We start from the raw sequence: 18217 nt of genomic DNA, 5'->3' as shown, positions 1-18217 counted from the left end.
ATACAGAATTGCAGGAACCCAGGCATAATTGTTCCAAGTCAGTCAGCCCAGAAATTGTTTTTGAGCTTTAAGTCTACAACAGAACCAGACGTGGAAAAAATTTTAAAGAAATATTGGCCCATGTTGAAAATCAAGCTGCTTTCCCAGGGAAAGAAGCCTCCCTGTGGTCTGTTACATCTCTTATAAGTATCAAAACTGGGCTTCAAATAGCATGAGCTTTAACTGATGTATAATATCACAGATGACATGGGAATGTGTCACTTCTACCATATTTCAGGACATTTTGATTAGAATCAAAGTATTGCCAACTGATCCATGTTAAAACATACTAAAAAAATAATCACTTGATAAACTGAGCATATTGTGATTTGAATTCTTTATCTAGCCCTGAATTCTTTTCAATTTACAGGGAGGGACTAAAACAATATAACAAGTTCATTTTAGAGAACAAAGCATAAAGCTGTGATTCAGGATTGTTGTAAACATGGCACATCCATATGCTGCCTTATAGAAAATAACTGCTTGTCTTGGATTTCTTTCCTTTGTTCTTTTTCCCTGCTATAGATACTAAAATACTGATGGTATGGTCAACAACAGAGTGCTAGCCTAACAAGTTTAAGAACATCATTAGAGTCCCCATCATTAGAGTGGGAGAGAGAAAAATAGATGACAAGATACAAACTGCATTCCCCCTTTATTGAACTATTGGCTGTATCTCTGTGTGTATTCTTTGCAAACATGTACCTTAAAAATTATTAAGGTATAATGGTGTATATATGTAATCCATCCCTCAGAAGACAGAAGCAGAAGAATCAGGACTCTAAGACCAGCCTTTCCATATAAATGAGTTTGAGGCCTTGTCTAATAATGGCATATCTTCCTTTTACTTTAGCACTTATCACCACACGCTACAGTAGTTAGGGATGGAGAACTTAATTTAGTATGCAACATAGGAAACATTTTTTTCAATTCCTATTTAATGCCTCATTTAGAACATACAAGATTAGTTAATGGCAAAAGTGACATGGTGACCTGACTCTTAGATACTTCTGTCTAGAGAAAGGCATAAGATGAAGATTGATAAGCACTATTTGGGAAAGATAAGTATTTGATACCCTACAACAAAAGTGCCTTATCAGAAACAATAGAGCAAAGATCATTTTTCTTTGTTTAAAGTACCTTTGCTCTTGAATTTTTTTGTCTAAGGCTAGGCAGGAAGTAACCTTGTGTAAAGGATACAAAATTAAAATTGAATAGAAAGAATAAGTTCTGGAAATGTAGCACATAGCACAGAAACTACAGATAATAGTAATGTATTATATACTTACCAAGAAAGTAGATTTTAAGCATTCTGAACTGGGCATGGTGACTCACACCTCTGACCAGCACTTTGGAAGCAAAGGCAGCCCAACTTGGCCTATATGGTGTTTGAGAACATCCTAGTCTATATGGATAGTTCTAGGCCAGTCAGGGCTGCATAGTGATACCCTGTCTTTAAAAACAAAACAAACAAACAAAAACAACTTCTTACCAAGAAAAGCCTGAAGTAATACACATGCTAGTTTGCTTGAATTAGCCAATCCACAATGTGTTACATATTTCTTTTTTTCTTTTTTATTAGATATTTTCTTCATTAAAATTTCAAATGCTATCCCCAAAGCTCCCTATATCCCCCCCCAGCCCTGCTCCCCAACCCACCCATTCCTGCTTCCTGGCTCTGGCATTCCCCTGTACTGGGGCATATAATCTTCATAATACCAAGGGCCTCTCCTCCCATTGATGGCCAACTAGGCCATCCTCTGCTACATATGCAACTAGAGATACAGCTCTAGGGGGGTAGTGGTTAGTTCACATTGTCGTTCCTCCCATAGGGTTGCAGATTCCTTTAGCTCCTTGGGTACTTTCTCTAGATCCTTCATTAGGGGCCCTGTGTTTCATCCAATAGATGACTGTGAGTATCCACTTCTGTATTTTCCAGTCATTGGCATAGATTCACAAGAGAGAACATTGTCAAGGTCCTGTAAGCAAACCTTGCTGGCATATGCAATAGTGTCTGGGTTTGGTGGTTGTATATGGGATGGATCCCTGGGTGGTACATATTTCAAAAACACATGTTGTACATCCTAAATGTACAGTCATCCTTTGGTATCTGCAGGAAATTTGTTCCAGAGATACACAAGGATGTTTGAATATGCATAATGTATGCAAAAAACCTCCACACAGCCTCTTATATTCTAACTCATTTCTGAACAACCTATGATACCTAGTGCAATGTAGTCCTATGTAATTAGTTGCCAAAGGAGATTGTTTGGAGAATAACACCAAACAAAAAAGTCCATATACACTCAACATAGATATACCCCATCCCAAATATTTTAGACTGCAAGTTGGTTGAATCCATATCTATGGATCCTGCTGACACAGAGGGCCAACTGTTCACATTTTTGTCAACTTAGAAAAAAATTGAAAAAATTTTATGCACAAAGTCAATATGTATAAAAGCCAAAAATTAAAACAACCTTAATATACATATTGAAGATGCTATTTCCCATATCTACATGTAAAACTTGACATTTTAATGTCTCCCCAATATCATGTGACTTACCTGCTTATCAAAAGCAACCCAGGATGGTGCATCGGTTCCATCTCCTTTAGGAAATACACTGTGTTTAGGCTTTATCTTTTGTCCATATAGCAGATCTCCACCTACTCCAGGCTTATCCTCACTCACCAACATCCTGACATTGTTGCAAAAGCCCCAATGTTGAGATTTATGGAACCTCTCCTTTCCTATCTGTGGGTACAAAAGACAATAATAGTAAATAAAAATGGCCAAAGTTACTTTTTTATTTTTCTTACAATAAAGACTTTTCCAACATAAATAGATTTTCCCATTTGTTTTTCCCATCATAAAATGTATGTGACGAGTCAAGTAACTGTGGGCAATCTCTATCCATAAAGTTGTGCCACATTTTATATTCAGTTTATTTTAATTAATTTAAAACTTTGAGAAGCAGAAAGAATAAAGCTAATATTCCATGCTATTTGCAATATTTCAGAATGATTACTGCAAGTGAAGATTTTGAACACCAGCTTGCTAATTGCACTACTTTACTTATTTGCAAAGAATACAAAACAGAAAAGAAAAAAAAAACCTTAATTACTTCAGAGAAGAAAGCCACTGCTTTTCACAGAAGCCTAACTAAAAATTACATTTACCAAAACAGAAAACAAAATCTTGTCCTCATCAACATTAATATAAAGGAAAATTCTTCACAGCTGACATTCTCCTATTTATGAAACCTTGCCTTCTACTAGCTTTTAATGATGTGGACAGAGTGAAGGCACAAATAATGCCAAGAGTTGAAAAAGATGAATCAGGGATTGGAGGATGAGGTAAATCAGGCAAAGAAGAGATAGGAAGATGTTCCCAGCAAGACCATGAGAAGTACACTTCTGAGTGTGAAGAGCAATAGATAGCAGTTCTGAGTGTGAGGACAAATAGACAGGAATAGATGGGAAAGTCTAGTCAAAAAAGAAGTCAAGTTCAAGCTTGAAAGGAAGGTTCACTGGGATAGAATATCTAAAAAGGTCCATAATGTGGAAAGTCATATATTGAAATACCTTGACAGTCTCTTTCAGCAAGCTTCCAGAATAGTCAATGAACCAGGCCATATTCTTGATAATATACTATAAAAATTAAGTCATAGTCAGCCTCCATCTCCTAAAGAGTTCTCCTAATGGTTCATACAAGTCTGCATGTATCCTGGTTTCCACAATCCAAAAGCCCTTGACATTGTTGGAAGGCTTCAGTTGTTGACTTGACCCACATAACTTCATAAAGTGTCCAGATGTATCCTCCCCTTTGGTCAGATCATTTTCTCAGTTTGACCTTGAGGCCCATTCAGTAATACCCCTGGACAGGTTCCACATAAAGCTCACTTTCCTCAAGAATCAAGTAATGCCCTACCACATTGTCATCTTTCCTATAAATATCATGTGAGAACTCACTTGGTGCTGAGTTATATAGACTCCAGGGATATGGCTTTGGGCAAATCTCAGCTATCTGTCATAGTCTAGAAGCCAGTTACACCCTTAGATTTAGCAATAGCTTTTTAGATATGACACCAAAACGATTCAGGGAGAGGGGATGAGGGGAGGACAATGTAAGGAAGACCCAGAAGGGGGATCAGCAATTGGGATGTAAAGTGAATTAATAAATAAGTCCATTAATTAAAAAGTTCATTTGTATGAAATTCTCAAAGAATAAAAATATATTTTAAAAATTATTTTAATGCTGACTTAATTTTGGGCTTCTGATATATTTCTCTAACCAGAACAACAAAAAGCAGGTCTTGACTCATAGCATCCAGTGTAAAGACACCATTTTGCTTTACCCTTTTTCTTACTATGATCTTCAACTCTTGTAAAGTGGATCTAGTTTCCACTTTAAATGTTTAGTTTTACTGGGATTTCAATTGACAGAGTTATTAATTACATAATTGATTTGTTGGACTGTAGATGCTTTATTTTTAATCCTGAAAGTGACTTGCATGATGGCAAAATTTGGCAATATCTGACTCTCTGAGGCAAATGCCACAGAAATAAGTTGAAGAAACTAAGAGAAGCTGGGCATGGTAAGTCACATATGTAATACCAGCATTTGCGAGACTACAGTTGGAGATCAGCCTGATCTACATGGCAAATTCCAGATCAACCTAGGCTGCAGAGTGAGACCATGTCATAATAAAGAATTCAAAAGGAGGACAAGAACTTGGGTAGAGAAAACAGTGATCTTAGCAGCAATGTAACCCTCAGAAGCTGTGTCATGTCATGCATGTGTTGGCATAACAAAGGTGCTAGGAAACTTAGAATGAGGATGTTGAAAAGACATTGCACAGAAGATGGTAAAAACCCATACCACAAAGGAGCCAAGAGTGACTGCAATTAGCAGTTAGCAGTATCCACACTCAGATTCTAACTACCTCTCCTCAAATTATGGGTTCATTTGTCTCTCTGGTGTAGGAGCTAACAGCTTTAACTTCCCTGTAGATTCCTGTGTAGAGAAACCTAAAGATACTCAAGTGTTACACATTACAGACAGGCAAAGCCTCCTCTGACCAAGAATCTTCCTTCTGTCACAGTCTTCACACCCTCCCACCTGCCACCTTCAAGTATCCCAAATAGCAATCTGCCCTTACCAACAGTGTTCTCTCCCACCATTTGCTCCTGTACTTTAGATTTCCATGTTACCTCACCTTCTTTTTTGTACTTACCTTGCCAGACACCACATAAATCTAGCTTATGGGCCAATGGAGCATTAACTGAACACATGAGGTGGAGGTCATAAATACAGGCTGCTGAAATGACTTGGGGGTGTGGGGGTAAAGGTGCTTGCCATCAAACCTGGGAACTTGAGTGCAATCCATAAGACTCCTGTTCTCTGACCTCCAGACATGTGTCACGGCATATATAATATATCCCACCTCTCCATAAATAAATACAAAGCTATGAGCTCTACTAGATAGACTTCAGAAGCTGTGAGCCAAAATAAACATATGTTCCCCCCACCCCTACCCCCACCCCTACTCCCTATATTAGGTATAGGCAGAGAACTACAAAAGTACTACACTGGTTATATTGTGGCAGTCCAAGCAAAAGGTGATGGTCGACCAAAGCAGATGGCTGGAAGTAATGACGATGAAAATGTAGATTATAAAGTGATTGTGGCTAGATTAGATAAGGGGTACAGAAAAATGGGGCACATGGCCAATAACTACAAGTATTTTGGCCTGGGAAAATGGACATGAGGAGTTTTATGTACTAGGATATGAAACAGAGCCCAAAAGTCACACATGAATCCAGAGCTCTATTTTGCCATGTTAAGTTTGAAAAAAGCACAGAGAAATGATGATTAGTAGATGATGGTGTGAGTCTGAAGTCTAAAGAAGAGTTTAAAGCTAGATATCAAAATATGACATATAACAGCTGAGGTCTAGTGTTTAGGCAATCTAATACTGGATTGAATGATGGTACAGTAAAGAAATCCAAGACAGAAATGTAAAGTTTAAAATATCCCCATGTTACAATTCAGGGAGATGGTATAGAATTAGCAAAGAAGACCAAAAAGGACTGTCTGCAAGACAGGAAGAAAACAGGAAGATTTAGTGTCATGGAAACTGGAAAGAAAGCATTTGAATGAGGGCATGATTAACTAATTTAAATGCCAATGATAACCCAAGTGAAAATGAGCCTTGAGACTTCACCTTAGATTTGTCAACAAAGAAAGACATAAACTTGATGAGCATGCTTTCTGCACAGTCACAAGAACAAAATATCCCGTGAGCCATGTGTTTTTGTTTTGTCTTTTTAAAATTCTTCTAAGTAAGATATTGCAAAATCAAAGCTCTTGAGTTTCTAGTATTTATAATTTCTTTAAAATAACTTGAGCCCAGAAGAATATAAGAAATAAATAAAAGATTGTCAAAACGCCATCTCTTCTTGAAGTTTCTCCTGGCTGCTAGAAGCAGAATGTTCTGTTCCTGCATAGATTATCTGCAGACGTCATGAAGTTCACCCTATCTTTAAATCATTTTACATACTTACCCATTGATTCCTACTAGTATTTCCAAGGTTAGATATAGTACCTAGAACACAATCATGAAGATCTTTGCCCTTGAAATCAGCAGTAGTATTGTGACAGGACAAGGCAGTGAAGTGGTTCCTCTAACTTGTATTCTTGCTGAGGCCATTTTAAGTTTAACTAGAATTTGATCTCCTTGATGGAGAATCCCATCTCTATTCTAGGAAGGTCAGGATGTCCTGACTAGCTTATTTTAGCTTCTGTTAAACTGTCTGCTTATGTGGAACCCCTCCAGCTAACTTCTTGTCTCAGCTTATGTGAAACTGCTTGCTTCAAACTGTTTACTTCTATGAAGGCCCCTGAGGCTGCCTTTTAAAAACCCATGTTCTGATGTTCTGGATACTTGGAATCATGCCTACATTCTGGAACATTTGAGTATGGTCCCAGCTGAGTGAAATAAAGACTTGCAGATGACTATAAACTGTGTCAGATATGTCATCTCTGGTGGGCTACCCTAAAAAGTACAAAGAGAAACAAAAAAAATTGCACAAGGTTTCTATTGGATCGATTTACTCAACAAATGAGCCATGGCTTCATGTCCATAATTTCTAGATATCCATCTGTGTAGTTAACATGTTATATAAGTCATCTATTGATATCTTTATGTTTGATGTTAGACTTCTTAATTACTAAAAATAAGGATGACAGGACTTGGCACAGAGTCAACAAAAAAAAACCTATTGAGTCAAACATAAAGGTGGTTTATTTTTAAGTGAAGATGATTGGATATTGTCACCTATTCTCTCCTTGTACACATTCAAGAGTGTGTACATACTTTAGAGTGGCATAGACCACTTTACATAGAATATAAACATTTGGAATTATTGGAAACAGAGAAGAACCAGGGTCTAAAGGCATAAACTTAGCAATATAAAGAATAGAACAGAAAACAAGCATTTGATGCCATTTCCATTCAGGTTTGGTCATATTTGTACCATTTCACACAGAAGCACTTCCTCTTCTCTAGAGGCCCTTCCCTTTAGCATTTCTAAGTTGAGAATAGGAAAAGCTTCTTTGTAGAACCTTGTTTAGAACTGAGAGAGTATCTGGGATTGTGGCTGTCTATTAGCACTGATTTTGTTCTTAAAAAGAACTGAACTAGGCTTCCAATTAAAAATGATAATAAGAGCTAAAGAGATAACTCTATGGGTTCAGAGCACTGGTTGTTCTTACAGAGAATCAGATTTTGATTCCCAGCACACACATGCCAACTCACAACCATCTGTAACCCCAGTTCAGATTTGAAGCCCTCTTCTGACCTCCTTGGGCATATGGTGCACAAATACAAATGTAGGCAAAATACCCACACACATGAAGAAATGATTTTTAATTAAAATTAATAATTATTATAATAAAAAAGAAGCAGATCCTATACCCTCAATTACTTGTGTTATTTTTTTCTCTCTTTTCCCAAATATATTTTTTGAAACTTTTCTGATTTGGTTTTCTGGCACAGAGTATGTAACCTAGGCTGAACCAAACGAGATGCTGCCTGAGGCGATCAACTGCTAGTATTACAGGTATATCCAATGGTATCCTTTTCTATTAAAAATATTAAAAGTAATACAATGAATATTTTATATCATCTTAGTTTCCTACATTTGATTAAATACTTTAATAGATTTATCTCTACTCTTAGTACATTATTGGTTAGAATAGTTCTTCAACATGTATGAACTTTCTAATTTTCCTTCCTTGACTGAAAATCACTTTTAACAGTGTTCCCCTGAGCTACATGAATGTGGGATTTATCATCTTATTTCACATATAGTGTGTAGCAAGGGTTTGAGAACCAAAGTTAAATGCTGGAGGCTATTTGTGTTTTCCACTCCCCTAAACAAGTTTGGATGTGCTTGATCACTTATAAGCAGGAGGAATGTGGACAGTGAGGAACACGGGCTGCAGGAAAAACTGAATTGTAAGCTGACTTCAGCTTGAGCCTGCTTGTTCCCACTTTCAACTCTAGTTAATAGAAATACCAGGGGAAAACTGCCCTGGGCTGGAGCCAATCAGGGAATAGAGGAAAAGTGCCTAAAATTCCAGAGATTATTGATAAATTGCTCAAACTATCTGAATCCAATCCCTGTGCATCAGGATACTGCTTGCCAAATAAGGTGACTGCCAGGCTGGAGACCCCCATTCCCCTCTCAAATTAGTATAAAAGCCCTGTCTGCTTGAGGTTGAAGCTCTCAGCATGAATCTGCTACATTGGAGGAGACTTAGGGGCAGAGCTTAAGCTTGAATAAAGACTCTGCTTTTGTATACAGATTCAGGCACCTGGTGGTCTTTGGGGACCCTGAAATCTGGGCACAACAAGCAGGAAACATGTCAGGATGTATAACTGTCCTTCACTGGATGTAGGCATAAGGTAAAAATTACCTTAGGGTGTATGCTTGCCACTGATTGGACCCGATAGGAAATTCGATTTTGCTTTTTAAAGTCCCTGTAAAACATGCCTCAGGGCCATTTTCTGAAAACCCAGAGATGGACCTGGCCAGAGCCCATTCACCTGGCCAATATGTAATTAAGGCTTGCAAATGTGGCTTTATATTGTGGTAGTGGTCTTATTCTCGACCAGTCAATCACTTGTGAAATGAAATATACCTTCTTTTTAAAGATTTCCTTTTTTGGCAACTAAGTGTAACAAATAGCATATGACTAAAGGACATAGGAACTCAAAGATCTCCACTTAGAATCTTCTATAATACATTATCTTGTAGAATGAGAAATGTGATTCTGGGTATGTTAGAGACAAGAGGCAGACCCAACTAGATTGAGGAGCATTTTCTACATGCATAGAAAATTATGTTTGAGAAGATACTATAAGAGTTAATACTCTCATACATAGCTTGTGGTGTGAACTTGACTGCTGATTAGGTAGGTCACAGTGAGCTAGAACCTCATCTCTGCAGGTACAAGTATTTCTTTTGCTATAATGGCTAATAAAACTTCAAGTCCTGTTCCAGGCATTCAAGAACCACCCAGCTTTCTTAATCTCAGAGAAAAATTGCATGTATAGCATCATTTTATACATTAGAATTCCAAAGGAGAGTCAGAATAATTTTCTGATGTTACAATGATTAATCTAGGATGCAAACCCAATGTCTGGGCCTCAGCATCAGGCTTTACATCCTTTTCTTCCTTCTTTCCTTCCTTCCTTCTTTCCTTCCTTCCTTCCTTCCTTCCTTCCTTTCTTCCTTCCTTCCTTCCTTCATTCCTGTCTGTATTTCCTTCTCTTCTTCATTATCTTCTTTTGCTGTGCATGGGAGAGTATATGTATGCAATGTATATGTATGTGTGATATATATGTATATATATATGTAGATATGATATATATGTATAGGCCTAGGTATATGCATATGCACATGCACACATAGTGTATATGTAATGTACATGTAATGTATATGTGATATATGTGTGTATGTATCAATTAGAGGTTAGTATAAGATGTCTTCAATGGCTTTTCCAACTTATTTTAAAATTTTGATTTATCTATGTATTCTTTGAGAATTTCAACTGGAGAGATGGCTCAGCAGTTAGGAACACTGTCTGCTCTTCCAGAGGTTCTGAGTTCAGTTCCCAGCAACCACATGATGGCTCATAACCATATATAACAAAATCTTGTGACCTCTTCTGGCCTGCAGGCATACACTCAGGCAGAGCATTGTATTCACAATCAATAAATATATCTTTTAAGAAAAGAGAATTTCATACATGTATACAATGCATTTTGATCACATCCATCCACCTCCAAGGAGAGACCACATCCCTGAAGAAAGTGGATTAACTTTTCCCTAGCAGCCAGTAATTGTCAATACCTCTCAAACAGGGGTGGGGAGCCCTTCTCTCTTTTATGTCTCCAGTTTATGTGTCCAGTTTTTACAATATGGTCTCTCACTGAACCTAGCACTCACCAATTAACAAGAATGGCTGGTCAGAAAACCCCAGAGATCCTCCTCAGCACCAGGATTATAGGCATGTAGGCTTCTGAGGGTTTGCACAACATCCTCATTTTCATGTCATAATCACTTTATCAACTATGCTGTCTCCCCAGCACCAGTTCTCATATTCTTTGGTACCTTGCTGCAGAAAAGGAAATACTCTTCCCTTGTTTAACTCATTGTAGTTGAATAGTCAATTTTGCTTTTGAAAAGTGCTATTGACATTTTGGCAAAATGATTGCTATGATCTTGAATGGAAAAGATGGGTCAAGTAACAGACTGGATTCCTTAAAAGTTCAGCATATATGAGAAGACAGTTCTAGAGAATCCCTTCTATGCCATCCAGTTATAGAAATGTAAGAACTGAAGAAAAACCAGATAATACTTAGCATTCCAGGGGCTAGATGTAGCTCAGTGATATAGCACTTTACTGAAAATCACTAGGCCCTTATTCAATGCCCAAGATTTACCACTGCAAAAACAACAAGCATGGTGGCAAGCACCTCTACCCATTAAGCCATCTTACTGTCCTAACAATACTTTTTATTTAAAAAAAAAAAAACTACTTTTTATACTTTGAAGATGGAGTCTTCCTGTGTCTCTAGGCTGGTCTGGAATCTGGGATCCTTCTGGTCTTGGCCTAATAATACTGGGATTATAGGTCTGAGACACTGAATGACAGCATCTAATTAATTTCTGGCATAGAATATTCTAAAAATCATTTGTCTTAGGTATACCTATCTGATTATATTATGGACTAGTTTCCTTCTATTCCAAGAGGACTGTGGGTTTTTTCTCCTGCCTTAATATCATATTTGATTTAGAAATTCATTTTCTTTTTTCTCTTATACTTTTATAGAGAAGTCATTCAGAAACTATTTCAAATTGCCCAGAGAAAACAACAACAAACTGTCAAATGTTAGGGTTCAGAACCATGAGAGTATAAAAGCTACCATTACTTATTAATAAACTCAAAATCACCGAAGGAAGCCCAAACGTGAAAATAAAAAAAAAGCATGTGAAAAAATCCTCCAACACTCTTAAGCAAATTTTTCTCTTTGCAAATCTAACTAAGAAAAATGTGCATGTGAGTATTAGCTATCAACTCAATATAGCAATAAAACTGTTTTATATAGTTAATAATGTATTTCAATTGGAAAGTAAAAAAAAAAATTAAGTCAAGGTCTAGAGAGATGTATAACATCTTCCCCAATGTCCTGATTTTTTTCTCTCTAAATAATTCAACTCAAAGTTCTAGTTAATAAAGAGAATGATTTCAGGGCTTTCTCCTAAAGTCAGTTAAAATCAAAAGCTCACTGAGTTGATTAGTTAGTGTCTCAACCTCTAAATTCCTTCTCCCATGACAATGTGCACTTAAAAATCCACCCCCTCCCAAATGTGAACAATGCACTTGTTTTCTTAGCCTTGCTTTCAGAGGTTTGTTTTGAGGTTCTAGAATGGGTTTTTGTTCTCTTGAGCCAAGGACCTAATGTATACTAGGCAAATGCTCCACCACCACATACCCAGGCATTATTTTAACAGAGTAAGATCATTTTGTGATCTGAATGATGATTTTCTTTATTCTTTGGAAAAAAATAAGAAAAACAGAAAGAAAAAATCCTAACAAAAGCAAAGTAGAAGCAATCACTGACCATAACATAAAATGTTGCTAAGTAGCAACAGCAGTAAAAATAGTGTGGCAATGGGAGATGGAAGGACACAGTTGGATAGAACAGAAAGAAGTACCCAGAACATACATATGCTCTACCGAATTTTTTACAAAGGTACAAAAGCAATTCAGGCCTTTTTATCAATGGTTCTTGGAAACTGATAATCCAAATCTCATACCTTATATATAAAAATCGACTGAGTCATAAACATTAATTAAAACTGTAAAACTATTAAAAAAAAAAGAGAGAGAGAGACATTCTTAGGCTGTAGTGCTGAGCAGAGAGTTCTTAGCCTAGGCCAGGCCAGTTAGATGGGTTAGGAGCTTGCTATCAAGCTTGATGACCTAAATTCAATCTCCAGGACCTATGTGGTAAAAGGAGAGGAATGATTCCCACAAGTTGTCTTTTGATGTCCATGCATTTCTACATAAATAAATGCATGTGCACATATGCACATGTAAACATAATTGAAGTAAATTTTGGGACTTTTGCCCTTCGAAACAGTGTTAAAGATTGAAAAAGACAAGTTGTAGACTGAGAAATGATATGTGCAAACTACATCCCACCCAAAGAATTGTCAAAAGTCAACAGTTAAAAATTTAGAAATGAGCAAAACACAAGACGACATTTCACCAAGGTAGACCTATAGCTGGCCAATAAGTACATGAAAACACAGTAAATTCATTAACCACCACAGACTGACCTATCCTTCTGTGTGTCCTAGTTTGCTTCATATTGCTATGATAACACATTATAACCAAAAGCAACGAGGATGGGAAAATGCTTATCTGGCTTATATGTCCCAATCACAGTCTATCACAAAAGGGACATAGGGTAGGAAGTCAAGACAGGAACCTGGAGTCAGAAATAAAAGCAGAGAGCATGGAGGAATACTGCTTATTGACTTGCTCCCTATGGCTTACTCAGCCTTTTTATTTAATTTAATTTAATTTAATTTAATTTTATTCTACTCCTACACACACCCATTCCCACCTCTTGGCCCTGGTGTTCCCCTGTATTGAGACATATAAAGTCTGCACGACTAATGGGACTCTCTTTCCACTGATGACCGACCAGGCCATCTTCTGATACATATGCAGCTAGAGACACGAGCTCTGAGGGGGGACTGGTTAGTTCATATTTTTGTTCCACCTATAGGGATGCAGATCCCCCCAGCTCCCTGGGTACTTCCTCCAGCTCCTCCATTAGGGGCCCTGTGATCCATCCAATAGCTGACTGTGAGCATCCACTTCTGTGTTTGCTAGGCCCTGGCATAGTCTCACAAGAGACAGCTATATCAAGGTCCTTTAAGTAAAATCTTGCTAGTGTATGCAATGGTGTCAGCGTTTGCAGGCTGATTATGGGATGGATCCCCAGATATGGCAGTCTCTAGATGGTCCATCCTTTCGTCTCAGCTCCAAACTTTCTCTCTGTAACTGCTTCCATGGGTGTTTTGTTCCCAATTCTAAGAGGGGGCAAAGTGTCCACACTTTGGTCTTCGTTCTTCTTGAGTTTCATGTGTTTTACAAATTGTATCTTATATCTTGGGTATTCTAAGTTTCTGGGCTAATATCCACTTATCAGTGAGTACATATCATTTGAGTTCTTTGTGATTGAGTTGCCTCCCTCAGGATGATGCCCTCCAGGTGATCCATTTGCCTAGGAATTTCATACATTCATTCTTTATAATTGCTGAGTAGTACTCCATTGTATAAATGTACCACATTTTCTGTATCCATTCCTCTGTTGAGGGGCATCTGGGTTCTCTCCAGGTTCTGGCTATTATAAATAAGGCTGCTATGAACATAGTGGAGCAGGTGTCTTTCTTACTGGTTGGAACATCTTCTGGATATATGCCCAGGAGAGGTATTGCGGGATCCTCCGGTAGTACTATGTCCAATTTTTTTGAGGAACCGAGAGACTGATTTCCAGAGTGGTTGTACAAGCTTGCAATCCCACCAACAATGGAGGAGTGTTCCTCTTTGTCCACATCCTCACTAGCATCTGCTGTCACCTGAATTTTTGATCTTAGCCATTCTGACTGGTGTGAGGTGGAATCTCAGGGTTGTTTTGATTTGCATTTCCCTGATGATTAAGGATGCTAAATATTTTTTTCAGGTGCTTCTCAGCCATTCAGTATTCCTCAGGTGAGAATTCTTTATTTAGCTCTGAGCCCCATATTTTAATGGGGTTCTTTGATTTTCTGTAGTCTACCTTCTTGAGTTCTTTATATATATTGAATATTAGTCCCCTATCTGATTTAGGATAGGTAAAGATCCTTTCCCAATCTGTTGGTGGCCTTTTTGTCTTATTGACAGTGTCTTTTCCCTTACGGAAGATTTGCAATTCTATGAGGTCCCAGTTTTCGATTATCCATCTTATACCACAAGCCATTGCTCTTCTATTCAGGAATTTTTCCCCTGTGCCCATATCTTCGAGTCTTTTCCCAACTTTCTCCTCTATAAGTTTCAGTGTCTCTGGTTTTATGTGGAGTTCCTTGATCCACTTAGATTTGACCTAAGTACAAGGAGATAGGAATGGATCAATTCTCATTCTTCTGCATGATAACCGCCAGTTGTGCCAGCACCATTTGTTGAAAATGCTGTCTTTTTTTCCACTGGATCGTTTTAGCTCCCTTGTCAAAGATCAAGTGACCATAGGTGTGTGGGTTCATTTCTGGGTCTTCAATTATATTCCATTGGTCTACTTGTCTGTCACTATACCAGTACCATGCAGTTTTTATCACAATTGCTCTGTAGTAAAGCTTTAGGTCAGGCATGGTGATTCCACCAGAGTTTCTTTTATCCTTGAAAAGAGTTTTTGCTATCCTAGGTGTTTTGTTATTCCAGATGAATTTGGAGATTGCCCTTTCTAATTCGTTGAAGAATTGAGTTGGAATTTTGATAGGGGTTGCATTGAATCTGTAGATTGCTTTTGGCAAGATAGCCATTTTTACTATATTGATCCTGCCCACCCATGAGCATGGGAGATCTTTCCATCTTCTGAGATCTTATTTAATTTCTTTCTTCAGAGAAATGAAGTTCTTATCATACAGATCTTTCACTTCCTTAGTTAGAGTCACACCAAGGTATTTCATATTAATTGTGACTATTGAGAAGGGTGTTGTTTCCCTAATTTCTTTCTCAGCCTGTTTATCCTTTGTGTAGAGAAAGGCCATTGACTTATTTGAGTTAATTTTATATCCAGCTACTTCACTGAAGCTGTTTATCAGGTTTAGGAGTTCTCTGGTGGAATTTTCAAGGTCACTTATATATACTATCAGCATCGGCAAAAAGTGATATTTTGACTTCTTCCTTTCCAATTTGTATCCCCTTGATCTCCTTCTCTTGCCATATTGCAGTTTTCTTCTATAATTTTGTTGAAGATATTTATTGGCCCTTTAAGTTGAAAATCTTCATTCTCATCTACTCCTATTATCTATAGGTTTGGTCTTCTCATTGTGTCCTGGATTTCCTGGATATTTTGAGTTAGGATCTTTTTGCATTTTGCATTGTCTTTGATTGTTGTGCTGATGTTCTCTATGGAATCTTCTGCACCTGAGATTCTCTTCCATCTCTTGTATTCTGTTGCTGATGCTTGCATCTATGTTTCCAGATTTCTTTCCTAGGTTTTCTATCTCCAGCTTTGCTTCACTTTGGGTTTTCTTTATTGTGTCCACTTCCCTTTTTAGGTCTAGTATGGTTTTGTTCATTTCCATCACCTGTTTGGATGTGTTTTCCTCTTTTTCTTTAAGGACTTGTAACTATTTAGCAGTGTTCTCCTGTATTTCTTTAAGTGAGTTATTAAAGTCCTTCTTGATGTCCTCTACCGTCATCATGAGATATGCCTTTAAATCTGGGTCTAGCTTTTCAGGTGTGTTGGGGTACGCAGGACTGGCTGAGGTGGGAGTGCTGGGTTATGATGATGATGAGTGTTCTTGATTTCTGTTAGTAAGATTTCTGTTGTTTGGATTTGCCTCCTGGCATGAGATGAAGGCCTGAAACATGGCCTGTCCCAGAAGCTGTTAGCTTCTGTAGTCCACACTCTCACCTGTGCAGACTAGTATTGGTGGGATCTGGGAAGAAAGATGGCTCCTGCGGATGATCTGGTAAAGCCCTCCTGGGGGTAGGGGGTTGGACACCTCTCCTCTGTCAGGGAAGGTACCCGGATGTCTGGAACCTGTGCAGACTAGTCTTGGCAGGATCCGGGAACCAAGATGTCTCTGGCAGATGCTCAGCCAATGGCCTCCAGGGCTGGGCGGACACCTCTCCTCTGGCAGGGAAGGTGCCCGGATTTCTGGAGCCTGAAACAGGGCCTGCCTTAGAAGCTCTGCGACTCCTGCCTGACCCAGAAGCTGTTAGCTTCTGTAGTCCACACTCTCACCTGTGCAGACTAGTCTTGACAGGATCTTATTTTATTTTTAATACAACCCATGACTACCTACCCAGGGATGGCTGGATCCTTCCCACATCAATCACTAATCAAGGAAATATTCCCAAAAACTTGCCTAAGTTTCAATCTGATGATTTCATGCTATTAATTGAAGTTCCTGCATCCTAGATGGCCCAGGAGATTGTAAAGTTGACAAAAACTAAAAACCAAGAAAAATAAATAACATCAACAGTAACACTACTCCTACAGACTAGCTAAAGTAAATGACAAAACTAAATTTTAACCTGGTTAAGGATGAAGTAGATCACATATACATTACCACTGACCGTGTAATATGGTATCTGATCTCAGAAGTGGTTTGATAGTATCGTTATAAAATTAATCATTATTATATGATCCAAGAATTGGACTCTTGGTTCTTTATCTCAGGGAAATTAAAACTTACATTTACAGGCTGGTAAGATGGCTCAGTGGGTAAAGAACTTGAGTTGGATCCCCAGGACTCACAGATAGGAGGAGAAAATCAGGCCCTGAAAGTTGTCCTTTAACACGTGTGCTGTGGCATACATCCAACCACATATGCATACACACAATAAATAAATATATTTTAAAAACTTGTTTACACAAACTCCTGTATACAAACATTAATAGAAGCTTCATCCCCAATAGCCAGAAGCTAAAACTACCCCATGTATCCTTCAACAGACAAATGATTATAGAAATTATGGTGCATACATAAAATATTTGAGTTTACTGCTGGGTTGCAAAAAATTAATAATAATTAAACTTGGATAAACCTCCAGAGACTTATGCCAAGCTGAAAAAACAAAACAAAACCCTAGAGTCAGAATCGCAGATGGGATCAATGTCAGCATACTGGCTGAGATATAATACCATCATTTTGCAGGATGTTTCCACTGGCAGAAACTGATCAAAAGGCATCTATAACCTTTATGTGTTATTTCTAATGTCTCTACCTAGAAACCTACAATAAAATTTTCAATCACATGCAAAAAGGAAAGGAAGGGGCTGGAGAGATGGCTCAGAGGTTAAAAGCACCTGCTGCTCTTGCAGAGGACCATGTTGAGTTCTAGATATCCCTTCCTTTAAGATACCAGTTATAGCACTAGAAAAACAGCAAAGAATCTGGCCTTCAAGTGGTCAAGTCAGCCACTTTTGATAATGGTGCTGCCAGATCAAAATTGAACATGCTGTAGCCTAGGTAAGGAAGGAGTAAAAATGTCTACTTCTCACTTGTCCCTGCTTTGGGCAATCTTCCCAACCTTAAAAATCTGCATCTGCTCTTTTAGCAGCTGTAGTGCACAGAATACAGCTGAGGAGATGGCAAAGGGGAGCTTTTGAATTTGTGCTACAGAGCTCTGGAGTCCCACTGTAGGGAACACCTCTCCCCAAGATTCTCCCCTGAGGAGTATGCATAAAAACTATCCGCTGCTCCCAACAAATATGAAACAAATATGAAACTCTGGAGACAGCTTCAGTAAGACAGCTCATTTAATGGGGGAAGCAAAGGCTACTTAAAACTTTGGGAGTGGATAGAGGCTTTCAGTATA

General features: G+C 38.1%; 1 protein-coding gene across 1 annotated transcript in view; it reads right to left on the bottom strand.

The window, feature by feature from the left end:
• Window positions 1-18217, bottom strand: part of Efhc2 (EF-hand domain containing 2) — a 189749-nt gene that overhangs the window by 149789 nt on the left and 21743 nt on the right. Inside the window, exon 2 of the mRNA XM_085837785.1 lies at window positions 2606-2794. Coding sequence (XP_085693911.1) covers window positions 2606-2794 — 189 coding nt within the window. The remainder of the gene's footprint in view (window positions 1-2605; window positions 2795-18217) is intronic.

The sequence above is a fragment of the Mus caroli genome, unplaced genomic scaffold (assembly GCF_978045245.1).
Source record: "Mus caroli unplaced genomic scaffold, Mus_caroli_1 scaffold_5, whole genome shotgun sequence".
Classification (NCBI taxonomy): domain Eukaryota; kingdom Metazoa; phylum Chordata; class Mammalia; order Rodentia; family Muridae; genus Mus; species Mus caroli.
This window is presented reverse-complemented; position numbering and strand designations above follow the sequence as displayed.